Raw genomic sequence first — 27,346 nt, 5'->3', positions numbered from 1 at the left:
TGCTTCGCTCCAACGTGGCAAGCCACGCTCTGAGCAAGACACAGCCTGCCTTGAACTCAGCTGGCACAGGAGCAAGGAGGAGGGAAAGCCAGGAGAGGGGAAGAGATCTTCGATGGGGTTTTCTGACTTTTTTTATTTTACAGTTTAAAGGCAAGACCCACAGCAGGAGACCTAATAGCTCGGGAGCAGTATCTCTGCCTTGCAAATGTACTTTCTTCTCTAGCAAACACAGGAGGTATTACCCCTTTGGTTACTATCAGTAGTAACTTTTTAAAGTGCTTGGGTTTCAAGACTTGAAATTTCCCAGGCTCATTTTCTCTAACGATTTGAGAGAAGTCAGAGCCCTTTCTATGTGAAAACTTGAGGCATGGGGAGTTTTTGGACACAGGCTGTACCTGAAAGCTGGAAAGGCTGATGCTCAGGAACCGGGGACTGCCAGGGAGAGGATAGCCCCGAGCTGCCCAGGCAGTTGCAGGGATTCAGCGCTGTTTTGGGGCAACTTGGCCTGTTTCAGCCAGTGGTGGTGGAGCTGGTGCTGGAGCTACAAGGCAGACGTGGTTATGGTGGATGTGGGCACCCATCTGTCCGGACACAGCTCTGGCTGAGCGCAAAAGCAGGTCTCCCAAGGCAGGTGGTGAGGATGGGACTCTTGACTTTGGTCATAGGCTGGCAGGTAACCAGGGAAAGATAAAGCCTGTGCCCAGGGGTGAGGAGTTTTAGTATTTTATTACCTCTGTGCCCAGGTGATAGATGCAATAAAACTGCCAGAGCAACTGCAAAACATATGCCTGAGCAACAAAAGAGGTTTGTGGGAGAAACCTGTATGTCATGTCACAGCCCGGGCTCAGCGAGCAAGGGGCTTGAAGTCATCTGTGTGTAAGTGATAATCATCGGGAGTGCTTTTGCCTCCCCTGTTCATGTAAGGCAAGATCAGAGTGCTGTTAGCCAGGATGAAATGTAATATTTGTTTTAGTTACTCATCCATCCCTCATTGGGGATGAGGGGATGAATTCTCCAGCTTAAAAGGAGCTTTTCGTCTCCAGCTCCTGCAATCCGTCTAATGCTGGGAGCAGATTTGGTTGAAATATTACTTGGGTTTACTTTATGTGAAGACTTGGGTTTTTCTTCCTCTTGCTTTTGATTCAGGAAAGCATCTGTATTCATCAGGGGCACTTAAACTATCTGCGAAGTAAAAGCAGTGTCTAAGCTGGGAGCGGTCCCTGCGTCCGCTGTGAATTCGGCAGGCGCTCACTCAGGAACAAGCCCGCGGCAGCAGATGACATGCGGTTTGATACGCTTCTTCCCATCAGACATTGGGAAATAAAACATGATTCCGATACAATCATTTGACGATGTTGGCTTGGTCTCCCTGTGAGTCTCTGTGTAAGGAGAGTAAATTTAAAAGGCCTTTTTTTCCCCGACAGAAAGCTGGGAGAGGACTCCAGGGTCTGCGCTGTCGAAAAGGCCGTCTGACTTCTGGAGCGGGAAATGGTCAAGATTTTCCTGTCCGGTTGCCTCAAGTTGGGCATTTCAGCGCCTGGCTGCAAGCAGCTTGAGCGTCAAAGGGCTCTGCAGATGGGTTTAGCTGTCACACTTCAGCTTTTAAAATTGGGCCAACTGGCTAACGATAGACCATTACTACCAGGATGCCAGCTTTTGCTGGGCTGGCTAACAGAGTGCCTGAAGCCTTTATGGGAGGACTGTCGCTTGCTGCATGAATGTGCCATGCCAGTACAGCGGGACCAAAGTCCAGTCTCAGCATTGCTGTGACTCCTTGAAGGACCGTGGCTCTTAATTCTTTTTTTATTCTTCTTTTTTTAAGATCCAGATTCTGGGGTCATGTGAAAACCTGAGATAAAAAAAGTACATCTCTGGCAGTGTGTATAAGTCAGAAGGATGAGATTCAGCCAGCTTTGAGGTTAAAAAAAGGCAGAGGGTGCACCAAGAGAAGGCACAGTCTGTCCAGAGCCTGTCTTGATGCCGGTCTCCTACGGAGGCAATTGCGCGGTTTTCACAGGGTCCAGCTTATGGTCCATGAATATTTAGCTTGGTCCCATTTTGGCTGCTCCCGCTGTGTGCAAGCAACACTGGGCGGCACAGGCAGGGCAAAGCCATCCTCTCTGCCCCAGCCCAGTAACGACTCACAGACGCACTTAATTTCAAGCCAAGTGACAATTCCTGGGCTTGCAGGAGCAGGGGTTAACTCAAGGGCTGCAGATGCCATGCAGGCATCGGTTTTACAAGTGCTGGAGCAGAGCGTGCTATGGCGGGGCAGGCTGCCTGCCGCAGGCTGCAGCTATGTGCAGTGTCTCCTTTTCCCCCTTTCATTTTTGTTGTTGCTGTGCAAGTCCCGTGAATGGTTAAATATCCTGCCACAGGGCAAGGTAAACAAAGGGTCTTTGCCCAATAAACCCCTGTCTTTGTAGATCTGCTGTAGCTGTGTGCCTCTGACTCAGGCTGGGAAGGAAACAGTAAAGTTCTTGCAGAATGCAGGGACGGGAGTGTTTTACAGCTCACTGAGCGGGCTCTGGGTTTGCGGCAGAAAAACATAGCTCAGGCTGACATCTCCGGAGCCCACTCTGCTGAGGCAGAGATTGTTTCTGGACCAAGAATCTCCGTCGCTTTTTCCAGGTTAACTCAAGATAACACTGGCCCAGTGCAGGCGGCCAAGTGATGGTCTTGCCCTTCCCCGCACATACACGCTCTCTGCAGAGCACTCCCGCGTGCACTCCTGCGTGGACACGGCACTCGTCCTGAGCAAACGCCAGGAAGGTTTCCCGACTCTGAGGTTTCCTTTTCTGGAGCGCTCGGCAAGCCTGAGTGGAAAGAGGTTTGAGGGCCTGAGGAGTTTGCTGGCAGAGCTCTTTCCTCCTCTTGGGGAGGTGGGAATAATCCCGCAGGACAGGGGCAGCGTGGCTGTCCCTCATCCTGGCACGCAGCTGAGCTGTGCAGGATCAGGAGGTGATGGAGCTCCCAAATCGCCACGTTGGGAGCAGAGCCAGGTAACCCACCCGTTGGGCTCCATGCCCTCCTGACGTTTCCATGCTGTTGACTTCAGTCTGTCCCAGCTGAACATCCAGTCCAGAGGAATGGGACACTTCCCTCTTATTCCTCCTTAGCACTAATGAGCTGTGGGTCTAACGAGCTTGGGGTATCTTGCTCCAAATGGAGCAAGATGCTGCCGTGTGGCTTGGCGGTTCTTTGCAGCCTGGCTAGAGCCAGTGCAAGCCCGGCTCTGCCGGCTGCCCGTCGGCTCAGCAAGGCACTTGAAGAAATCAGCTTGCCGTGTCCCAAGCCCTGTGGCTGAACTTGGCAGGCACGCGAACCGGAGGGCTGGGGAGAAGGGTGTCACCAGTTCTAAACCAGGCGGCAGCCTCCTGAGAAGGGGCAGGAAGCGCCGAGTCCCCAGTCCCCCTGCTGAACTGGCAGCTTGCGCCCAGCATTGTAGCCAAGCGTGTTTGCAGCGTTTTACGGGGCATAATCTGTTGTCATCAAAGCCGATGGCAAATTCCGTACTTTCTGCAGCTGACGCTAAATAGGTCTTTTGAAGGTTGTAATTTCTCGTTTAACTGATGCCAGTTGCAAATACTTTGTGCTGAGGAATAACCCCTTAGTGCCAAATAAAATACAGTGGAAGTCTGTGGCATGTTTTTAAGCATATTGTTAGTTACAGCCCTCCTGACAGCGCACATTCTATGCCGAAGATAAATGCTTGGGAGTCTCTTGCCAATTTATGTCCGAAAGGGCTTTTCTTGGATGTCCTCTTCTCTGTGGAAAATGCTTTTCTGTTTTTCCAGCAAACATTTAATGAGCTGTGCTTAAAAGAAAAAGAGGACCTATTTCAGGACCAGACTGTTCTGCTTTAGTTCTCTCCAAGCTGGTTTGGGGCTCTTTGGGTGCTCTGATCTTTGTTACACCATGTTGCATGGCAATGGTCTTTGCGTAGCAATTTGCATGTTCCAGGACCTGCATGGGGGATGTTTTGGTCCACCCAGCTGCACGCTGCAGTGTCCCTCGTGGCCGGGATTGAAGGGTATTCGCAGCTGACCCGTCTCAGAAAATGCAGGCTGCAGGTACAGTTGTTGGCTTATTAGGACACTGGATTCCCATGCTGGGATCTCAGTCTTTCCATTTGAATTCAATTTCTGTGACCGAGGGGGAGCCTGGAGAGCTGGTGCGAGTGCACTGGGACGCAGGGCTGGTTGGAGGACGTGCCTGCAGGGATGCAGGCTAGCAGTGGCCCATGGCCAGCAGCTTCGTGTCTGGCTGCTCGTGGCTGCTTATGGCTGCTCGCCAGTCCCAGCTCAGCACTGCTGCCAGCACTTCCAGCACGTGACTGGGACGGGGGGCTGGCAGGAGAGGTCGTTCAGCCTGAGCCATGGTGTCCGTCCCTGGTACCCCTTTCTGGGAGATGTATGGAGAGCTGCACGAGGAGGAAGGAGGAAGCCATCTCTGACAGGGAGTCACCTGCACGCTCACTCCTGTGACCAGAGAGGTTGACGGAGATTTCCTAAGCAAAGTTGAAGGCTCTCGAGGTTTCTGTGAGCAGCCAGGAGCAGCTGAGCTTTCTTTCTTAGGGACGAGGTGGTTTCAGAAGTCCTCAAGGGATGCTGTTGGTGGAGCAGGGTGGAAAGCCCATCCCGTGGCCACTTTGGTCTAAATTGACCAAATTGGCATGACGGTTCAGTAGGTCAACAAGGCTGAGGGAGCCGCTGCACTGCAGCAGTGGGGTGATGTGGGGCCCCGTGCAGGCTGTGCCCGGTGCTCGCCTGCCATCACACAGCTGTGGCTGTGGCTGACGCCGAGGGGATCAAGCCTGAGCTTCAGGAGCTATGCGCTGCCTCGGTCTTATGAAGCACCAGCACAGGGACATGGTGGTGCCCATCAGCTGTTGGGGTGCCGTTAAACCTTGCTTTGGAGCCCCACTAACCTGAAATAAGTCCATCTGCCTTCATTTATGAATCAAAACTGACAGTTTTTCTGCAAAGGGTTAAGAGCAGAGCCAGCACCGCTGTGGAGCCTCTCTGTTAGCGCTGATCATGGCTAGGAAATGCGGTCTGCAATACTCACAAATACACCAGCTAGCATTTGCATATGCAATTGAAATGAAATAGCTGCTGTGTACCTTTATACCATACACTGAAAGTGTTTTAATTACTTGCTGTTAATTTATTCTCTGTGCTGTGAAACTCAACAGCATGAATGTCACGATTGTAATGTGAATGCATCCCACTTCTGGTTTATTTTGATGGGATTTGCTTCTTGTCTGCACCCCTGTAAGTACGGGACTATTCGATGTGTTATGAACAAAGAGAGTGGCACAACACGTCGTCCGAGAGTGGGATGTCTAAACAGATGGGCGAGGCGAAGCGAGGAAGGAAAAGGAGGCACAGAGGAGCGGACTGGCTTGCCCACAGTCATTTAGAAAGCTGGAGCTGGGGAGTTTACCCTGGCTGCCAAATCCCACCCTGCTCCTCTATCTGCTGTCCCCAGCTTTGCTTTTTTGCTGGTTTTGTTGCCACCTCCCAAAGCTCTTCCCCCAAATACAACTTCACCAAGAGCTGGGAGCGTGGTGCTGGTTCCAGGGACGTGAGTCTGGCAGAGAACTGATGAAGTTGTGTCATCAGTCCACCTTTACCCCAGGGCAAGATTGAATTTGCACATGCTGTATAATATACACTAATCACTTGTGTAATCTTGAATCTGGTAAAAGGTCATTTACTTATTTCAGGAGGGCTTTGGTCTGGATGGTTTTAAACCTACACTTACATACTATGTTGAATGTGGCCCTGAGGCTAGGCATGCTCTCTCTAAATGTTATCAAACATCATTGTTTTCCTAGTGAAAAACATCATCTAACTCCCATAGGCTTTGTTGAATAGTTTTTTTATTATTTGGAGAACCTTTTTTTTTCAGGTTTCCATTGCAATTCATATTCACATATCAGTTTTTCTTGGCTTAAAAATACTTTGTACTCAACTTACTATATTTTTACTTTAATTGTTAGTAAAAATATACATAATGAAGTAACCAGCAAATGATTTTGCCAGAAGGTTGATCAAAAAAATCCTAAGATGTTTTTCTAGGGGGGAAGAAAAAAAATATGTTTAAAAATTTCTCATTAAACATAATTGGCATTTCTGGACATGACTGACACTAGGAAGTTTGAAAAAATGCCCATGCTAACAGGCCGGGGGACAGGAATTTGCTGTATTTGATGGGCTGTATACAAGAAGGATGCAGCACTGCAAGCTCGGCAGCACGGCTTTGCCAATGTGTCTAGACAGCCCATCTCCACGGGGGAGAGGGAAGCTTATTTCTTGGACCCACTCCATCTGCGGCTGTTCTGATGAGACCAGACCACTTATGGTCTCCTTTATCGATGGAGACTTTCCATCCAAGCTTTGGGTTTGTGCTGAGCTTGCTCAGCCCTCATTTGCCTGGTGACTGATCATCTACATGAACTGATTTGGGCTCCTGCAGCTGGTGGGATGCAGCGGTTGGAGCAGGGGCACAGGGCGCAGCACAGGTGCGTAGCCATGTTTCTCCAGCTGTGCTACCTTGGGTGAGCCATCAGATCTTTTGCTGGTTTTGAGATACTCCTTTGTTAGGTGAGGATGTGGCTAGTCTGGCAATGGATGCGATTCGTTAGCTAGAGCCTTTAAAAAGGCTTAAATTCCATTAAACTGTGCTAAAACGGCAGCATTTGTCTACTAGCCCTGCACCAGACCAAAAGCAGGGTTTTGTGGCTGAGATATCCTGCGTCTCCATACAGGTCCCCTAAGTTGTCTGATCCTCCAGGTTACAGTATCTGACATTTCAGTCAGATTAAGGGCAGCAATCAGCAGATATCCTGTAATATATTCATCACCTGGAGGCAAAGATTATTACTCTATATTAGGGAGTGTTGTTTCCAACATATCCCTCGTTTGCCCCAATTCGCAGGAGCTCTGACAATCATTATTCTGCCTCCTCTGCTGGGAGTTGTGCTTTTCAAACTGCGGTGAACTCTGTGGAAATACAGAGGTTTCCTTTTTTCAGCCTTTTGATTTAAAATCTCTAGATGATTGTTCAACTCTGGCAAGGAACCATTCAAAATACATTCCAAAATATTCATCATTCCAGCAGGCTAAGAAACATAAGATGTAGCAATTTATTAGCTAATGTGAAATGCATTTGCTGTCCAGAAGAGGCTAAGGATGGAGGTGGGTCTGAGCCTGATTTCCCTTTGCATCCCGCGGAGCCGGGGTGCGGAGCACGCTGGAGCCCGTGGCCTGTCCCATCCGCCCTCCGGTTTTGCTGAATGTCCCTGCATCCAGGAAAAAGCCCCCCAGAGCCCAGCAGCAGCCTTGTCCCTCCTCCCTGTCCCCTGGCCTTAGAAGAGCAGGTTATCACTATGGACCTGGGAAGGAGAAAGAGTTGTTTTGAAATGGCCATACGTGCTTTAATCCCTTTGCCTCCCGTAGCGATGCGGGAGGTAAAGATCCTTTATCCCCCACCTGAGGAGCGCGCTTCTGGTCAGGATGCTCAGCCCTTGGAAGAGGCAGGTGAGCTGGATGCTGACAGCCGGGCTCAAGTTCTGTTGTTTCTGGATCTCAGATGCCATTGGTTTTCCACTTGTGATCAAGAGGGACGCATAAAATGCATTAGCAGTCAAAATCTGGATTTCTAAGCGAAGCTCTGCAGTGGCTCCAGTCCAGTTTGCTTGGTAGGAGCGATGGCAGTGGTGGTCTGATTTGGTTGAAACACATTTGTTCTTGAATGCTAATGAAAGGGGAGCGCGGCCTTTGGAGAGCTGGTTTCAGCGTTCTCACTGTCGTTTGCACTTTCCCTTCTCCTGGCCCGTGGCGCCTTGTGGTCCCAGCACGGTCGTTCTGTGCCATGCAGTTTGCAGCCCTAGATATTTCAACAATAAACAGATGAAATATCCATTGAGAACAGTGTTTCTGCCTACCGGTGGGGCCAGCTGGCGCGCGCATCCCACCAGTCATTGTCTGTCTGCTCGCACAGGTCCTGCGTACCAAAAAAACACGTCAAGTGAATTTCCAGATCCAGTTGGGATGGGGCTGTTTAATAATGGCACTTCTCAGCAGCACGGTCGGCCTCCGCGGGGACCTGAACAAGCGGAGACGTTGATGAACCTGGTCAGTTTGAGTCAGTCTTTCCCGGTGCGGGTGGGAGATTTCTGGGTAACGTTTGCAGACTTTTGCAGCTGCCACAGCGTTTGGAAATGAGCCGGTTGAAAGGCCCAAAATGCCAAGTGGTTCATCTGCAACATATATATGGACTGAAAAAAAATCCCCCCCAAAGCAGCCCTTTTCTGTCTTTGGCAAAACCCTTTCTTTTTTTCTTTTTTTTTTTTTTAACTTATCTGCTTCTTGCAAAAATATCTCTAATTTTCCCCATTAAAAAGTTTTTCTAGCTGAAGTTCATGAGGATTTTTTGCCTCTTTGAGAACTTTTTTTTTAAATGCAAGAGAAAATTTAATAAAAGCAATGTTGCCCAGAGTTCAGGTGGGTATGCAGTGGGAGAGGGACTGCAGGGTCCCCACTTTGTGGCTTCTGGCTGATGCATCCTTCTATGTGACTACTAACAGGGTGGATCAACCTTCTGAATCTGTGGCCATCAGAAGAGGGTGGAAGTGGTTTCTATCTATTTTGGTCTCAGGGACTATTCTGAGGGCTGTCCCAGCAACTTGGCATCAAAGGGCATATTGATCCCTGAAACCAGGGGCATAGGTGACACTGGTTTGTGATTGATGTCCAGCTATAGGTTTGTGGGTCACCTCTGTACACAAAGAGAAAGGGGACACCAGGTAAATCCAACAGGGAAGCAGGTGGAAATACTGCTGTGTGCCTTTTGTATAATGTGTAACCCTATCGAGCTCACTGCAGGGGGATATGAGTGTGGAAAATAGATTAATAACTTGTTCTTGCCTAATTGTCGTGATGGTTCATTGCCACTGTCTTGAGGCAGCTGGTGGTATCCAGGTGGACGTGGATACTGGCTTTCCTGGTGTACTAGTCTGGTCCTGCATGGGAAGTCCTCATTACATGGTCAAGCTAAGAGCAGTGGTGACTCTTAAGAAGAATACTCTCAGCTGTTGTGCTGGTTTGGATATACACCACATGCACGTTAGGGTTAAAGGGGGCAGCATTACACAACTCGGCTTTTCAAGCCTTTGCGAAAAGGACAAGAAAGGGTGCCGGAGCGGAGAGAAGGATGTTATCTGGAACGAAGTAGGGCACGGAGGGGGCCAAGAGCGTAGAGAGGCGGCTTTGGAAATGAGAAAATACCGATGGAGCAGGGCGGAGGTTAGGAAGTTTGATTTTGGCTGCATGAAGTGCCTCCTAAGATGAAACATCAGGACACATGGCATGGGAAAGGGAGCTGATGGGAAGAGGATGCGGGCGTTGGAAGTCATACCCCTGACCTTGCAAAGCCGTGACTTCACACGTGTTCAGAGCTGCCAAACGCACTGATCCCACGTCTTACCCAAGAATAAGGAGGGGGCTGTGAAGGCTGAGGTGCTCCAACTCTCCAGGGAAGGTTTGGTGGTCATACTGGCACCAGCAGCTGGACGTCATTGCAGCTCAGTGCTGCGCTGGGACGCGCAGACCCGTTTTGGATATGATACCTTTGGGTATGCAGTGGGGTTTGGCTGGCGGAGCCGTGCAATTGCATTTCTGCTCCTCTGTCACGGGTCCAATGCTTTTGCGGCATTGGGCTAACCTAACGAGGGACTCGGTGGGGACTACAGCCCCCTTGGATCCTGTCCCCTCCCGAGCCTGGTAAATCCACCCCGCTGGATCGCTGCCATGGTCTGGTGGTTTGGTCTCTTTGTCAGTTACAAAGTGCAGTCTCACAGAACATGATTTGCTGCTGGCAGGCTTTTAAAATATGTGTTTGCTTTTGATTATATTTTTTTTTTTTAAATTAATTTTCCAAGGATCAATGTGGTAATGCATATAAAAATTACAATATGTAAAACAAAGTATAAAAGCATACAAGGAATTCCAAACACATAACATACTGTGCCTTGGAGCTTATGAGATCCATACAGTGCTTATTGTATTATGGGAACACTCTGACCCCAAGACCCGGCGGAAAGGCTTGTTAGTAGAGCAGGACTAAGCCATGTGCCTTATGAGCTGTAGGATGCCCAGAAGGAAAACCCTAGCGAGTATAAAAGCAGAGTTGTTACAGCAGAACTCAGACTGGTCTTGGGATCTAGGGAGACTTTCAGTGGCTTTGTACCAATTTCTGGAGAAGGATGTATACTTTTGCCCCCGCAAATATTGTTCTCCCAGTAATTAAGACTTAACGTCATGTCTTTCCAGGAAGACTCTCTGGATTTCCACTGGATCATGATTAGTTTTTTTTCTTCGAACATCATTTCTTCTGTTAGCTCCAGCAAGTGGGAATGTTGACGTAGTTAGGGAGGGTGCACATCTTAGCCGCTATAATTGCCCATGTGCTCTGCAGGTTCCCACCAGATGAGAGGCAAAGCACCAGAGCTGAAACCACACTGAAAGGGAGTTTTGTCTTACATTTGCCATAGGATAGGGCTCTTAGCTGCTAGGGAGGAGCTCACACTGCCCTGTCTGTGGGTCAGGAGCAGAACAGGTTGGGGTTGCAGGGGTACCTGATCCCCAGCTCTGCATACCCACAAAAGTGCAGAGCAGAGCATGGGGAATGCCTCTGCAGTCAGGTCCCTGCAGTGCCCGGTAAGTCCAGGTGAAGACTGTTTGCATGCTGGAAACTAGTCTTCAGGAGCTCCAAGGTGTCTACAGGCTCTCCACCAGGACAACAACAACCCCAAGACGTCATTCTTGGGAGGTGAGGGTCACCGGCTGGTGCTGTGCCTTGAAACCCACCTGGAAATGTCCCTTTTGGCCATGGTGCAGGTGGGAGGTCCCACTGCTCCAGCGCCTGTCCTGGTGGAGGACGACGAGGGTTTCGCTGTCGGCGCTGGTGAAGCCGTGGTTGTACAGGACCTCAGTGAGTTCCCGTAGTCTGGCAGGCAGAGCTGAGTGCAACGGGAGAGTGTAGGCATGCTATCCATGCAAAAGCCATTCACAGCTCTGTAATGATATGTAATTGTTTGTATGCGGTCAGCTAAAAATTATCCTGATAGGTTCCACATTGCAGACGCTTCGGAGAGGAACTGCCATAGTCCCGTGGGTAACGCTGAAAGTATACGCACTTTTCCATTTAATATTAAAATTTGTTTTTTGTATGAAAAATTCAGTATCACCTTTCTGAAGTTCCATGCTTGTGCACAAAATAACTTATTTTTTATGTGCAAAAATTGAACCTGATTAGTTTATGAGATAATCAAAAGCAAAGGCTTTTAAAAGAAATATAGCATCTGTTTCTTTGTTTTCTTCTTTTTTTTTCTGTGTTCCTGGTGATCTTAACAAGGCTGGAACTTCAGATACTTGAATTTTCTGTATAATTGAAATAATTTGAGGTCTTGTGCACAGATGGTGCAGAAAAAGCAAACAAATAAACAGCAAAGGTTAGAAAAAAAGCTCAGCTGGTGTTGTGTAATGGGAGAAAAATGATAGTTCAAAAATCTCCGTAGTCTGACCTGTAATCACGAAGCAAACCCGCTGTTATCGTGGTTGTACAGCTGGGCTTGGTATCGCTGCTCATCAGGGCTAGCATCAGTACGTGACTTAATAGGCATCTCCTACCTTAACATATTTAGTTTTCTTTTAAGTGTCATCTTCATTCCATATTGCCTACATTTGTGATGTCTGGTGTAGGGTAATTATAACTTCTCCGTGTAGCATTTGCATACCCTGAAGTTAAACCTTATTTCCATTTGGAAATACTTTTTGTGCATGGAAATACGTATAAACTGGAGTTCGTTCTGTCCGGGGAGCTTTTAGAGAGATACTTCAGACAGCTCTGAGCATGCAATCTTATCCGTGTGGGTCCCCTTGCCCCTATTCTGCTCACATGTGGCGAAGACGAAGCTGCTGGTCAATGGACTCCTGCTGCCCGGAGGCAGCGATGAACCTGGCCATCCAGCCTGGTCAAAGACATGGAAAACAAGCTGAGGGAAAATAGAGGTGCGAGGCTTTTCCCTGTTTTCTGCCAAAGTGATGTTTTCAGGCTGGAAAGTGGCTTTTCAGCTTGAGATCGTGAACCTTGCTCTGGCCGGGCTCAGCTCCGAGCGCTGTTGGTGTCTGTTGGCTCTTTTAGATGGGGTACGATCTCGTCTTTGCACGGGCGATGGTGGTGGGACCCCCTGCCCACGGGCAGCCCTGCTCTGCGGCACACTGGATCGTCTCCAGCATCCCGCATGAGTGGAAAATCACTCGAGCCCCGTCTCAAATTGGTTGGGATAGGGCTTTGTCATCAGGTGGATTTTGTATGCCCCTGTCCCGGCTTCCCACTCACTTTCCTGGCGCCTTGTTTTAGCTTTGATTAAACGTTTTGGGGTTGGGTTTTTTTTTATTGTTTTTTTATGATATAAGTTGACAAAGCTGCCCTGCACCCAAAGAGTTGTAATATTGTGGAGGGATATAATGAATCAAAAGCGAAGCAGAGCATGAATAAAACTGGAACATGAGCCTGCAAAGGGCTGTAACTGTCTGGATGGTTGGTGTTGGGAGAGGAGTCTGTCCGGAGCCAGGGGGACCCACGGAAGTATTTCTACTCAAGCTTCTTAAATTTTAACTTTAAACCCAATTAAAAAACTGTTCCTCTCCCTTCTATTCTTTTTCCATTCTTTCTCTACCACTCTGAATAAAACTTACTCTTCTTTTGGCTTGCAGGATTTTTCTTTACTTTAAAGGAATTTTTAGTTGCTAGAATTTTAGTTGCTAGAATTCGCCCCCCCCCGTGAAATAATTTGTCTTGTTTTTTCTTTAATCTGTGTTCAAACTTCAGCAGTAACTTCTTATTTTGAAGGCTATGATTATAATGTGATTTCTTATTTTCTTCCTGGAATCCTTTCTCAGTTTACAGTTTATATAACTGATGTGACAAATCTTTCCTGCCTTACCGTATACGATATTGCAGTTAAATGTCTCTGTCCTTCACTTAATTAAATCCAATTGTTTACTTTCAATTCGGATCCAATTAATGTACTATAATAGCTGGTTCTGGGCTTAATAAACTGGTCAAAACTTTTCAAATCTGCCCACACAATGTAAATCCCATCTGGAAATTAGTTTTTGTTCTGACCTGGAATGAAAGCAAGTATGCACAAGCATTCCTGCAAACTGGAAATCCAAAATATGTTGCGGTTGTGAGTATTGGTGGAAAAAATACTGATCTTGTAACTTATATGTAGGCATTTAGTTCTCAACTCTGTTTTGCTTTATAATGCATTGGATTTTCTATGTGGCATCCCAACAGGAGCCATCTGATGGTACCCCAGTGATAGTCAAGATACTAGGACAGCCGCTATGCAATAAGGAGAATAGATCAGAGTGTCTTCAAGTATGGATCTGCCTCGTTGCAAGAGGAGACATGATGAGCAAGGGAAAAAAGAATAAGACATTTCATACTGTATCATTTAGGAGCAATTAAAAATGCTTTGGTGCATCCTAGAAGTGCGTTTGTGTATGACACCAGGATTTGCATGTCATGGGTGAATGCAGAAGTAACACAGGAAAACACAAGTGTGGAAACAGGAAACAAAATCCCCCAGCCCAACATGAAAGGTTGGGAGTTTGAAATGAAATTCCCAGATTTTCCAACATCAGGTTCCTGAGAGGAGAACGTGCATTTCGATCTCTCTGGGGGATGCATTTGCAAACAGCTCAGCTTTTGAGAATGCTGCTTGTAATAAAATATTTCTGATTAAAAGAATGTTGATGAAAGACTTCTGACCCATCTAAAAAGCTTTAGAGCTGTTTTTCTCTTCTCTCCATTTCTGCTGACTCCGGTCACTACTGCTGTCAACACTGTTTAGTAGTACCATTTTTCAGTGTTCAGCATTGTTTCCTGATAAAGAAATAATGGCAGGAAAAAAAAAAATACCCTGCTCACATGTCGAAGGCAGTGACTGCTGTGAGCAAGGTGACATTTGCAGACACGTGGGGTTTAGGTGTCTGCAATCCCTCGTTAGCAGTTTGTAATCAACATATGGCATGTCTGCATGGCAAAACGCAAGGAGTGATCAACCAGCGGTGCTTTGGGCTAATAAGGCTTTTTTTTTTTTTTCCCTGTTACCTAAGTAACTCCTGTAGACATTTCGATCTAGTTGTGTTGTGCTGTTCCAGAGGTGCAGTGAAAGGAGATCTCAAAATCCTGACCCCCCTGTCACAGGTTGTACTTTGCTGTCCAGCTACCTCCATCCAGCTACGTCCTGGAAAACGGGAGTGACTCACGTCCCTGCTCCGTGCCAGCCGATGCTGGAGGTGCATTAGCCAACGGTGACCTGACCATGAGTCACTGCAACACGGCCACTGCCTGCAACTTTCCGTTTCTTGGCCCTGCTATTTTTGGGTCCAGTAATTACGAGGTGAGCTGTGAATCACCGGTGTCTCACTTTACGCCGGGAGGAAACCAGGCAAATTGCATTAACGTGCTTGGCAGGAGGGATTCTTGTTCTCCAGTGTTTTACAGGCTTTGGCCCTTCTTCTTGCTCCCCAGAGTGATGTGCTCACCCTTCCTCATGTGTAACTGTCACGCAGGATCTGAGCAATGGCCAGACAGCCTCGGGCTCCTGCTCCCTCCAGCCACGTGTCATCTTCTGGGCAGGAACTGGGGCTTCAAAGGCCTGGGGGGGATTCCCAAGGGGTCCCAAAGGCTTTTATTGATTTGTTCATCCAGTCCACGTAGGCAGGGTTTAGATGAGAAAATAGCATCAGATGGATAACTCAGGAGGAGGCCAGACACCCATGTTGACGTTGGCCTCTACGCCGGCTGGTCTTACAAAGTTTCTGCCATTGAGGGACAATCGTGCCCTGAGGCTTGTTCTTCGCTGTTTGCTGTGTTGTGTGGCGCACAGCAGCACAACTGCATCAAAGCTTGCCAGTAGAGCCAGGGGAAATCACTGACCCTTTCTGTAAAGGCTTTGATGATGAGTCGAGAGAGGAATGTGTAGGACTTTTCTGCTTCTTTAGAAGGGATGGACTCTGTGACAGCGCTAAACCCCCCAGCAGGCAGAAGTGTGTGCATGGTGTTCTGCTCAAGCAGTGGTTAAATCCCATCCCTCTGCTTCACTGCTTCGCTTCCGATCACCTGAGCAGGATAGATTCACCTGTAGCCTTGTTTGAATGCCCGGGGATTGCTACATGCATTTGTTTTTCTTGCGCGTTCCTGCCTCTGTCACTCCCTTCCCAGCTCAGCTTTATGATTCAACATGCCTGTTAAAAACTGGTCTCCAAACGCTTCCTCTCAGATACAAGAAAACTGAGGGCATATTTTTGCACCCAGGAATCCCCAGGCTAGAAAGGAGTCTGCTGGGGATCGTCAGGCTGTTGGAGAAGGATTGGGGATGGAGGCGCTGTAAACCTGCAGGAATTTGAAAAACCTACTTTAATTTAAGAGGAATGTCCTTTTGTTCCCAAATGGATGGGCCTCCTTCCAAAGGCGTTCAGGTGCAGTAACTGTTACCAGATGGGCTGTGAAAAGCAACACAGACAGGTGGTGAGGACAACAACCGTAGACTTTAATTTCCTTGTCAGCTTCTCCCTGTGCCTTACATACCCCCCTGGGAACAGGAAGATGAGGGGAGCTGTCATATTTGGATATGGCAAAAGGAATGACTGTCGAGGGGATATTCTGCAACTCTGTATAGCAGGTCAAGCCCTTGGACTCTCAGCGGTGAGACTGTCATCTGGGCCAAGGTGCGCAGTGACTAATGGAAAGTGAAATATAATTCACTGGCACATGCATTTTTATAGATACAATGATCAATATATTTTAATGCATGCTGACATGTATATTGGCTCGCATCCTCCTCGGTGTAACGAGTGTTCTTCCACGTAAGACAGTGGGATCACGCTGACATTGGCCACCTGGGGCTCTGCCCAGTGTGCTTGGGAGCATCAAAGGCTGGGGCTGCAGGAGCATGAGAAGCCTGGGTGGTTTTGGTGGGACCCCACATGTACTGGAGCACTTGAAGAGGGACAACTGCAAAGTGATGGCATACCAGTCCTGCAGCCTGAACAGGGCTGTTTTACGGAGGCAGCAGTGGCCTCCAGCTCCTGCAGGCTGGTGCCTCGCTCTCCACTTCCTTCGGTGTGGCTTCCCACAGTAACTGAAGTGTTTGCTGTGCTGTAACTGATGTGGTGAGTGAACATAATTCGGTACAGGTAGTGTAGAAGCAAAACCAGTGTCACAGCCTCCAGCTTGTCCTAATAAAGAGCAATCAAACCCCTGGAGCCATCGCTCACTGCTCGCCAGTACCTGCGAGTACCCGTGCATTGATAGCTCCATCACTTCTGCTACATTGGCACGTGCAACAGCACTGGAAAAAGGAGAGATGGTACAGAGCAGGTATTTGCTAAGAAAAGCCATTTCATAGTTTGTCTCGGCACTGATGTTGCTCCAGTGACCATAGGCACAGGCAGTAGTGATAAGTGTGACTCCGGGTGTATGGATGTACTGATTTATTGCTCGAGTAAATACAAACCAGGCACAAACCAAGATGTGCTCTTATGGGACGCATAGTTTGTTGCTCACCACCTTGCTGGGCAAGGCAAGGGGGTTGCTGGAGAGTGCACATCTGTTCTTCAGTCAACAGTATCCAACGTGCTTATGCTCAGTCTCTCTCTTACTGGGTTTTTGCTTCCCAATTGCAATGCAATCCATGTCTGTCTGACTGTATTTCCATGTCCTTGGCTTGCAAGCACACAAGTGAAACTGGCTTTTGTGCTTGTCTCTTGCTCAGGCCCATATCAGTCATGCTTCATTTCCACTGTCTGACACCTCTTTGTTCACAGCTCCCCATCTCTGCCCAAATTGACGCCTCTCGGTCTGGATGTGGGAAGAGTAAGAGAATACAGTTCTCATTTAAGCCAAATAGAGCTACATACAGAGAACAGCATTACCTTGGCTGTAGTCAAGCCCAGAGTAATAGCCGTTTCCTTGAGCTTTTCTTACTTAGAGACGGGCACACCTTCTCACAGTCAGTAAGAGCTGGCACAGGACTCGTGCTCACCCCAGAGGGCTGTGAGGATGGGCCCTGGAAATTTGAAGCCAAGAAAACAGGGGTTCATGATTCTTTATGGTCAGAAAAGCCTGGATTGCCAGGAATGGGGACATGCATTTTGGACTTTTTTGTTTCTTTTTAGAGGTAAGGAAGCTGAGGCATGGGGTAGCTTGAGAGAGCTGGTACAAGTCTTACGCAGTTGAGCTGGGAAATAAATGCTTGGGGTCAGTGTGCTTTCCACTTCCTTTTTACATGGGGACTAACAAGGCGTGGTTAAGGTGTAGTGTTGAAATTGTGCAAGCCTCTTCCTAAGCTATTTCCAATTTGAAACCATTGAGGTTATTCACCCCATTGCTGTGGGCTCTTAGCTTTCTAGCCTTTCACATCTCCAGTTGTCTTTCCTAGATGATCAGCTGAACTCAGAAGAGAAGAAGAAAAGAAAGCAGAGAAGGAACAGGACTACCTTCAACAGCAGCCAGCTCCAGGCATTAGAGAGGGTCTTTGAGAGGACACACTACCCCGATGCCTTTGTACGGGAAGACCTTGCACGCAGAGTCAACCTCACTGAAGCCAGAGTTCAGGTAACCACCACAGCTTGTATCCAGGCACACCTCACCTGGGGGGGTCATCAGGCCATTCCAGTACGGCAGCAGAAATCCTCAAGGTCTGCGTGGCACACTAGGGTCACCAGGCTTCTGGGTCATGCTGTACTGCAGTCTCAAGTGTGCCGTGCATTGAGGAGGACTGCCAGGCCTGATCTGTCACCATACTTACCACCTTCCCAGTTCCATGTGTTCATATGGTTCGTCCAAGGCCAAGATGTTGGATGTCCTGTGTTCAGGCTGCTCACATTATCCTGAGCTGCTCAGCCCTTAGCTTGCAAGTCTGCACCTTCTGAAAGTCAAAGGAGACCATGGAACTTGATGTGTTGTACAGCACTCCCAGACCTTGCTGCCTACAGCACTAGACAGACCTGGTCCCATGGGGACCTCACTGAGCCAGTTCCTCACACGAGGGCTTTATCAGGGCAGACATAAAGATTGTCTTGTCATGAGAGTTTCCAGTGACAGGCATGCTAAAGCAGCCTGATTTTACAGAGTCCTGTCTTGCCCAGCAGGGCAGAGGTGGTGTGGTGAAAGGGAGAGTGTTGCAGCAGAGCTGGTTGTGATGGTTGGTGGGTCTGTGTGCTTCCCATCCCAGGTGTGGTTCCAGAACCGGAGAGCCAAGTTTCGCCGGAACGAGAGGGCGATGCTGGCCAGCAAGAATGCCTCTCTGCTTAAATCCTACTCAGGGGACGTGACCGCCGTGGAGCAGCCCATAGTACCTCGCCCAGCTCCGAGACCCACCGACTATCTCTCCTGGGGTACCGCCTCGCCTTACAGGTGAGTCAATAACCTCCCTGGGGCTGACCAGTTTCTGGTATAGTATAGAGCAGCCTGAGAGTGGCCCTCAGACAGCTCTAATGGGCTGTTCATATTCGCGTGGGACAACTGGAGGATACAGCAGTTTGACCACCCCACTGGTTTTCCTTACCTGTTCCCATCCCACCCCATCTCACTGCCAGGCTTGCAAGGTGGGCTTGGTTCAGGATCATTGTGGCTTTCTGGCAGCTGGCTCCATGGGAGGTTACAGCTTCTTTTTGGTGGTGTCTCTCTGCAATTCAGGAAGTTTTGAAAGAGGATCAGGTAGAAATACATGGAAACAGAAGGGGTTGCACTCACTTCCCTAGTGCATCCAGTTTAAAGCAAGGAAGAAACCTTTCCGTGGGGAAAGATCCAGGGGAGGTGATGGCAGAGCACTTGGGGAGGTTCAGCCACCACACAGTGGCCAGAAGAGGGAGTTCTGTGGCTGTCCCATGGCAGTCACTGGTTGGGATGCAAGGAAGGGCTGTGAACTCACTCCATGTTGCTCCCAATCCTCCCCTCAGTGGTCAGCACTGAACCGGTGAGCAATTTCCTTCTAGTTGCTAGAGCACAAGCGTGTGTGCACAAGCTGTGCTGTTGTGCTGTGCTGTGGTTTGCCCGCAGTAAGGACCAGGTGTCTCTGGGTGGCAGACTGGTGTTCAATGTCCACCTCCTGTGGCCAGTGCTGCTTAAGGGGTGGCAGGAAAGAAGTGCAGATGTGGCAGCCCCAATCTGCTCAAAGGATCTGTGATGTCCATGCATGTCACACGCCTCCCTGTCCTCCTCCATGCCATCCACAGCCCAGCAGGAACTGGGTGTGGACGCAAGATCCACAGGATGTATTGGTTTGTGGGGAGCCAGCTGGCTTGTAGGCAGTTAAAAATGAGGTTGGTGGGTGTTTCTTAGCACAGTGGCTTCATTGTTGGTCAGGACCTTGGAGCCTTTGGCTGGATTTCTTCCTGTTCATCTGGCTTGGTCGCAGCCAGCTTCTCACTGGCTTCTGGGAGCCACACCATGCCAAGGACCTCTCTCCCTCAGTCACCTTGACCCCCTTCTTGCACCCAAACATTGTTTGCATAGTTAGGTCTGCAAACACGTGGCTTTCCTGATAGTTTGTTGCTTCAGTGCCATGGGGTCCTCCTCATCCACCCTGTAGCTCCAGAAGAACAAGTCATAGGTTCACCCACTTCAGGCACTGAAATGATGCTTTTGATGACCACCAGTTTGGTCTTAGAGATGGCCCTTATCCTTTGGATTTTATCTGAGGACTGCTGTCTGGCAAAATCTCCCTTTTGGGGTTAAGGCTTTCTCTCTGTGAAGTGCTCCTTGGTGTAGCATCATAGGGAGGAGTCTGGGTGGTGAGTTCAGGGGAGAGAAAGAAGCAGAGGTCCTTCCCCACCCCACTGAGACTGCTCTGGTTACAGTACCAGATCCCTACTGAACACTCGTGGCTTATTTCTACCTCTCACACTTTTAAAAATAGATCGTCCCTCCCAAGATGTTGTTTACACGAGGGGCTTCATAACGGCTACTAGGAGAAGACCCTGCAAAGGTAACTTCCAGGGGCACACTGGGAAGGGCTGTCTGGGGCCACCCTGGGCAACAAGAAGCCCAAGGCATCTGGGATGTGCGGATGAGGAGAGCAAGGGAGAAAGGAAAGCTTTAGGGATGGTTTTTCTCCCCCTGAAGTCCAGACTTGGATGTGCCTTTCCATGGTGCAAAGACGCATCCTCACTGTCTTGATACCTTCTTCCCCTTGTCTTAAGCCAAGATGTTTCAGCAAAGGCATTTGCGGCTTATACCGTCCCTGCTGGCTGCCATGCCAAACCAGGATGGACTGTCACCCTCCCACTGACCTGCAGAGGGGTAGGAGGCATTGGCAGAGGAGCAGAGCAGCTGGTTTTCACAATGTGGGGCAGTTAGGACCCTCAGACACTGTACGCTCCCCAGGCTTTCTAATCCTACTGGTCATCTCTTAGCAGTGGCAGTCATCTTAATGGGCACCTGGGCCAGGTTGTCACAGCCTCATTAAAGCTTTGAACTGAGTAGGGTTATTAAAGTACTGGACACTTGGTGAAAAACAGCCATGCAGAGTGTTTGCATGGCCCTCTGCCCCCCTCCCCATCTCCTCAGCGCTGCTGTACCAGCCCCTGATAAATGGCTAGTCCGGGAGAGGGCTGAGAGCAGGGCTGAGAGCTGTGTGGCCGGTGCTGTTTCTACTCTTAGATCTGGGGAAAGTTTTCAATCAGTGTGTTTATTCTCCAAATACATTCAGCCACAGGTCAACCAAAGCTATTTGCAGATCAGTGTCACGTGGATAGTCAAGTAGATGCTATTATTTTTTTGAAGTTGAAATGTTTTGCTTAGACATTTTTTAGCATAGGTTCCTAAGAAAACAAGACTAGCAGTCGTGCTGTCAGCCTGTACTTCCCACTCTAACAACCTTTGACTCCATGGGCCATTGAAAACCATATTTGAAAGAAGGATTTTAGGCCTCAGAAACATGATGTTCCTCTGTGTTTCATGAAAGCAGGCAGCTGAGTAGAGGAAGGAGACCCGTTCTGTGCCTGAACGGGGTGGAGGGAGGGGGCAGCAGGGTGACTTCAACACTTACTAGACCCTGGACGGTCTCTGGAGCAACCCTCAAGCTATACCGATGTTTGGAGACAGCCTTCTTGCATGCTGCTCCTTGTGGAATAACTTGCTAAAAGAGAGTATTTCTGGAGATTTTTGGTTTAGCAGAGATTTCACTGGGCAACAGTAATTTTCCCCACACCTCTGGGGAGCTGAGAGCAGGAGGCTCCCTGGACTTTTAGACCAGACTTGGGCAGCAGTCTGATTTTGAATGGGGACAGTTTACACCCAAGACTGAAAATTCCTATTTTATCTAATCTAGAGTATCCTTGAGGCTCTTCTAATTTCTTCCAGCACAAAAACATGGGGGAGATGCACCCTGTGGAAGCAGGTAGGAATGGGTGCTTAAGTAGCCACCAGCTATACACCTTGTGAAACTTTGCAGTGCCTCTGCAGGCAGCACTTGGCGTCTCACATTGCTGCTGACTTATGGGGAAGGAGAGGGTAAAGTCACCAACCCAGCTATGGAGAGGGAACTGAGGGGGTGCGCAGCCGGCTGGGGAAGGCTCAAGACACGCCGATCCATCGTGCCCTGGACACCAGCGAAATGCAGCTGATGCACCCTGAGTTGGCCAGAGTCGAGCCTGTATTTTGATGTGTGTATTTTAATGTCCATCCCCCATGCCCTTCCAGTAGCTGTTAGAGACTCTCAAAGTGCCCTGAATGTTTGCTCTCCTGGAGGGAGTTTTCGGTGCTTGGATGGGTGTAAGCAGCTTTATATCTATGGGACTTACCTGTCCTTTCCATGGGTGTAAGCTGTTGTGTTTCCACTGGTCCTGATGCAAAGATGACAGTTGTTCCCTGAAGAAGTTCTTGTCCCTGATTTTAAAGTGAGAAAGAGAAGTCATTTGGAATGGAATGGGACCTACTAGTATTACCTGGTCTGGATCTCCTGGAGGCTGAGCATTCAGACAGCACTGGATTGCATTTAAACTCCTGGCAGGTCAGCTCTGCCCGACGAAGTCACAGATGCCACCAGCACTTTGAGGCGAGCATGCATGCCCATGGCCTGGATCTGTTTGTGCAGGAAATGCCCACTTCCCTCAAGGGAGATTTGCTGTTGCAAAGGCTCTTCTAGTTGTGGAGGTCAGTGCTGGAAGAAATTTAAAAAAAAAAGAAAGAAAAAGGAAAAGAAAAAAGGAAAAAACCAAGCTGTCTTCTTTTTGGGGCTGTGGATGGAGGATAGTGTTTCCCAGAGCCTCAGACATGAGCCACCCGGGCAGGCAGATGGAAGGGGTCAGCACCAGACCTGAGCTTGCCTCCAGGAGACCATTTGTGGTTTCCTCCTGAACGTGCTGGCTGAGTTAAATGGGTATCTCTAGTTCACTCAGTGTTTTTCAACTGGATTTGATCCGTGGACCCACGTACAGGAAATGCAACAGGTAGTTTGCTGGTTTTTGGGGTGAGGGGTTGCTTTTCACAGAAACCTGGGACGCATGGGTTAAACACGTTTTCTAGTGGTCTGGAAAGCAGATTTGCAAATTTTTGGTAGGATAAGAAAGGACTCGGAGATCTTTGTTCAGCCTCTGCTGTCAAAAGTAATGTTTTTCATGAATAGTCATGATTTGAAGGGAGAAAAAATGTTTGGGGGTTTTTTTTCCCCTCAGCCTTTAAGGCATGCTCTTTATGATCAGCTGAAGTTTTGAGGGAAAAATGTGGAAATTTTCATTCCAAAAGGCTGAAACCAAAAAGCATCACAACTGTTGAAATGGGTTTTTCCCAGAGTGTTTCTTTAATGTAAAATGTGTTTCAGAAGTTACATGATTTCACAGGCAATAAAACCAGCAATTGCTCTCATCAAAAAGACATTGCTTCCAGTGGGAATACTTTTAAAGACAATGGTCTAACTGGCAGGCTCAGCACCCTGACCTCATTGTAAACCTTTTGGGTTAGAAAATAGGAAATGGAAATTTTCCTGTTGACTTCAACCAGCTTTGGTGTTGGCTGTCCCTGGGTAAGTGAACTGCAGCAGGGAGATTTACAGGGGTGTTACATAAAAAGTAGTGATTGTTCCCTGCTTACGTAAGAAATACGTCACGCAGGTATTGAAACCCCAGGGTTTAACCTCTCCGTGGTGCGCATCTGCTCTCTGCAAGACCATGTCTGACGTGATGTTTCTCTCTTTCCATCCCACAGCGCCATGGCCACCTACTCCGCTACGTGTACCAATGCCAGCCCAGCGCAGGGCATGAATATGGCCAACAGTATTGCCAACCTGAGACTGAAGGCAAAGGAATATAGTTTACAGAGGAATCAAGTGCCCACAGTCAATTAACGACTGGAGGCAGCTGCCTTGCAGAAGGAGAAAATACAACAGCACCCGTCCTGCTTCGCAACTTGTTTGTGCTGAAAGAAAAAAAAAAAATCCAAACAAAAAAAACACAAAAAAAAGAAAAAAAGAAGAAAAAAAGCCAACCTTAACCCAGAACTGAGCGTGGGGACCAAACTGGGAGCAAACTGAAACGCTCATGAGTGACAAGGTTCCTCCTTCCTTTTGGGATAATGCCACCATTTTTTTTTCTTGTTATTGTCAGGTTTATTGCTTCTGCTCAATATACTACGAGCTTCTTCAGTAAAGGACAGTCTCACCCTTGTTGGTTTCCATTTTTGTATGGGACTGCAAAAAGAAACCTCTGCTGATCTCAGCCCGTGGACATGTCCCACCCACCATCACGCTGAGATGCAAAGCTTGCTCCTCTTCCCCCCTGCCCCAGCTCACCCTAGAAGAAGAAGGTTTGGTCACCACTTTCTGTTGTATCCACCTGACCCTTCATCCCTCCAGTCCCTTGTGCCACAGAGGCAGCGCCATTACCGTTAGTCTGGAGAAGCCCAACAGTGCAACAAGACGGGGTCATCTTGTCTGGGTTGCCTGGACCAGTCTGAGACATGAGGAGGACCTTCTTGGGCTTCGCAGCGCTTCATGGCTTTCCTGAGTATTCCCAGCACTGCTGTCTCAAAAAGCCAACAAAGAGAGAAAAGCCAACGTGGGTGTGTGAGCCGGGGAGGCGTAGTGGGGGGATCGCTCTGTAGTGCCAAGAATAGGACTGTTAGGACACTCCTTTCTATGCCTTACAGTTTGCGCCACAGGGAAAGGTGTTGTCCAGATGCATTTGTTTTATATATACTGTATATATTTATATATATAAGATATACATGCAAGCTTGGTTGGTGTTTTTTATTAAACAAAATAAAATCCATTGAAAATGTTTGGGATGTTTGTGCTGCATCCAGGTTCCTGGAGCCGTGCATTGGAATTCCAGCCGCAGCCTCTCTCACCCTTGTCAGAGCTCTTCCCGGTAGCCTCGGGCAGCGCTCGAAATGGCCAGCTCACGTCTTCCCATGAGAAACCCCAAAGAAGTGGTGCTGGAGGGAGCCATGCTTCTTTGCAGGTTTTCCCCATGGGCATTTGCAGCTTCATAGGATAAGCTGAGGATCTCCTCTCCAGTCAGATAGGTTCATGTGGCTCTTGGGGACACGCAAGGACATCCCCATGGAAAGTCTCTGCCAGCCCCTCTGAGGACAGGTGATGTCTCAGCAGGGAGGATCCCACATGAAGACCATATCTCCCCCCAGTTCCCATACATTGCCCAATGACACTTGTCCCGTAGCCTTAACCACTCTCCTTTGCTCTCCCTAGCTGCTCTCCTTCCTCTGGGATCTGGAGAGCTAATTAGCACCTGATCTCTCCATGAAGAGTAGAGGAGATGCAACCCAAAAGAGGTTTCTTCCATGCAAGCATCCTGAGGAAATTAGGATCTTTCATGTTGCTGGTGATGCCTGCCTCTTTCAGATTTGGGGGGAGGAGGGCGCTTATTTATGGCAAATAGTCCTTTGTGCAGGAGACCTGCCCAAACTGAGTGGGACTTTGCCATGGAATAGTCCCACTGAAGGTAGCAGAGCTACTCCATGGTCCAGGCTGGACCATATGGGAAGGAGAATGAAGCTCAATCATGAGGGATACTTCTGGTAGAGTGGCTTAGGTCTCCATCCTGGGGTTTGCTGCAGACATGCTGGGCATATGTAGGTGTCTGACAGTGGGCTTTGATAGTCTAAAACAGCATGTTGCAGGAAATGAGAAATAAATCTCTTTAAAGTGAAGGTGAAAATTAAACTGGCAGAGGATGAATGGAAATCCAGCCAAAGTATTTGAGCTAACACTGGGAAAAAAGCCCCCAATCCAAACTGGTGTAAGTTGTGCTCGTGATTGTGTGTGTTGCTGCTGGAATTTTTTTTCTCCCTGTATGGATATTTTTGAGGAAAAAAAAATAATCTAACTGTGATCAGGACAAAAAGCTAGAAGTCACAGATTACGCTTGCAGACAGAACACCAGCAGGGGAAGTGAGGCTGGACAAGCACTGCATTTTAAGAAATCCATAATGTTCTGTTTGATCCCCTGTTTTTGGCCTTTCCTTCTGTAGTCTGGAGAAGCTAAACGTCTCTAAACCAAAATATTTCTATCATGAGTAGTGTGGTTCCAGCTCCTAGAGCCAAGTGATCTCAGCCTTCACTTAGAAACTCACTCTTGTTTCCTGTGCCTACACAAACGGAGAAACTATTGAAGAACATGTCCTGCACGATCAGAAAGAAAAAGGACCCGGTCCAATGTAACGTTACTCAAGAGGTTGAACCAGTTGTTGAGTGCCTTAGCCTGGCGTTCTCCCCTCTCCTTGCCTTGCTGCCCTCCTCCGCAATCCACCAACACCCCCACAGTGACAGCAGCCTGAACGAACTCCCCTGTGGTGGCCTGAGGCTGCCCGAGTGTCCACCCTGGAGGTTTCAGCTGCTTCCCTCAGCATCGTGGTGGCCTGTGGCTTTCCCCTAGTCTCTGCGCACATTTTCTGCAGTAGAAGAATCACCTTGAGCAACTTGCTTTGGTGTCTGTGTGTGGGCACCTATTTCTGAAGTTAGCAAGGAGACAGATCAGAGAGCATGAAGCTCCTGGTACCCCATTACCCATCTGTGGACTGAGATTACCATCCCTACCACCACGCTGTGATGTTTACATGAAGGGGCTCACATAAATCCCTGTGCAAACCCTTGTTCACCCTCCTCACTTCATTTGTGTGAGGAATTGAATTGACTTGCATGGGGCTGCTCCTGCGGGAAGGTTGTGTGAGCTTTTGTACTTCCAGTTTTAGTTGGGTCTTGCCTTGGGTTGGGCTGCTTGGTTGGGGATGCCATCACAGCTGACTGGGCTGTTGTCAGTCCAGATGAGACCTTTACATCACCTTTGAGCTAGGCAACATCAAGATGTAAACCAGAGCATCTGAGACAGTATTGCTTCATTTACATGGATTTGCTAAACAGTGCAGCTGGATGAATGGATGGGTTTTGTTGTTTGTTTCTTAATTGATGATGACCTCAGCCGACAGGCAGTTTCTAGTTGTCTATCGAGCCAAAGCGAAATTTTGTGATCATGTATGTTTAATCTGTATTTTACTGAACCATGTAAATATATGTGCAAATTAAGGGCCGTGTCCTGAAAGCACGGAGTTCTCCAGGCTTTTAGTAGACTTTTGGTTGCAGCTCTAGGAAGTTGCCATGGTTACCCCGGTTATCACTAAGTTTGGGTACCATTCAGGGGAGAAGATGGTCTTGAGGCACATTCCTCTCGCCTGCTCTGTACGAGTGCTGTTTTCTCAGGCCCCCCCTTTCTTGACGCAGAAATAGGTGGCTGATTCCCTCTAAGTGGGATTTTTGAGCATGACAGGGATGGATGATTGATGAGGCTGGTGGAGCTTGACGCGTGAAGCCACAGGAAGGATTCCCAGATGGAAGTGTATCCTGTAAATTATCTCTTGCTTTGTGATGTAAAATGTACAGTGTTTGTACTAGAATAGAAATTATCATTTTCAATAAAAGGGGGGAAAGACTCCCCAATCCTTTCTATAAGCTGCCACATATGTTTTGTGTGTTGCTGCCCTGAGGTGTCGTACAGCGTTGGCTGGGACTGGGAACATGCTGGAGCCTTGCGTGGGGGGACGGGGGGACTGGGGCCAGCAGAGCTGGGCTTGGGGCTGCCTGCCCAGCCGGCGTATCCTGGGGACACCATGCAGCCGTTCGGGGAACTGCAGAGAGACCCCAGTGGAGATGAGGACCCTTTTGCAGCATGCGCTGTGCAAGCTAGCCAGTGAGCCAGGCAGGGACGGACACTGTGTCGAGACCCCTGCCTGAACCACAGGATCC

The 27,346-nt window shown here is 48.6% G+C and overlaps 1 protein-coding gene across 1 annotated transcript in view; it reads left to right on the top strand.

Moving 5' to 3' along the window:
* The window catches only part of PRRX1 (paired related homeobox 1), a 43,348-nt gene extending 16,301 nt beyond the window's left edge, over positions 1-27,047 (top strand). Inside the window, exons 2-4 of the mRNA XM_030032398.2 lie at positions 17,528-17,703; positions 18,323-18,504; positions 23,296-27,047. Coding sequence (XP_029888258.1) covers positions 17,528-17,703; positions 18,323-18,504; positions 23,296-23,434 — 497 coding nt within the window. The 3' untranslated portion in view covers positions 23,435-27,047. The remainder of the gene's footprint in view (positions 1-17,527; positions 17,704-18,322; positions 18,505-23,295) is intronic.
* The last annotated feature ends 299 nt before the right edge of the window (positions 27,048-27,346 follow it).

Source organism: Aquila chrysaetos, chromosome 12, assembly GCF_900496995.4.
Source record: "Aquila chrysaetos chrysaetos chromosome 12, bAquChr1.4, whole genome shotgun sequence".
In the NCBI taxonomy this organism is placed as follows: Eukaryota; Metazoa; Chordata; class Aves; order Accipitriformes; family Accipitridae; genus Aquila; species Aquila chrysaetos.
Note: the sequence above shows the minus strand (reverse complement) of the source record. Positions and strands in the feature narration are given on the sequence as shown.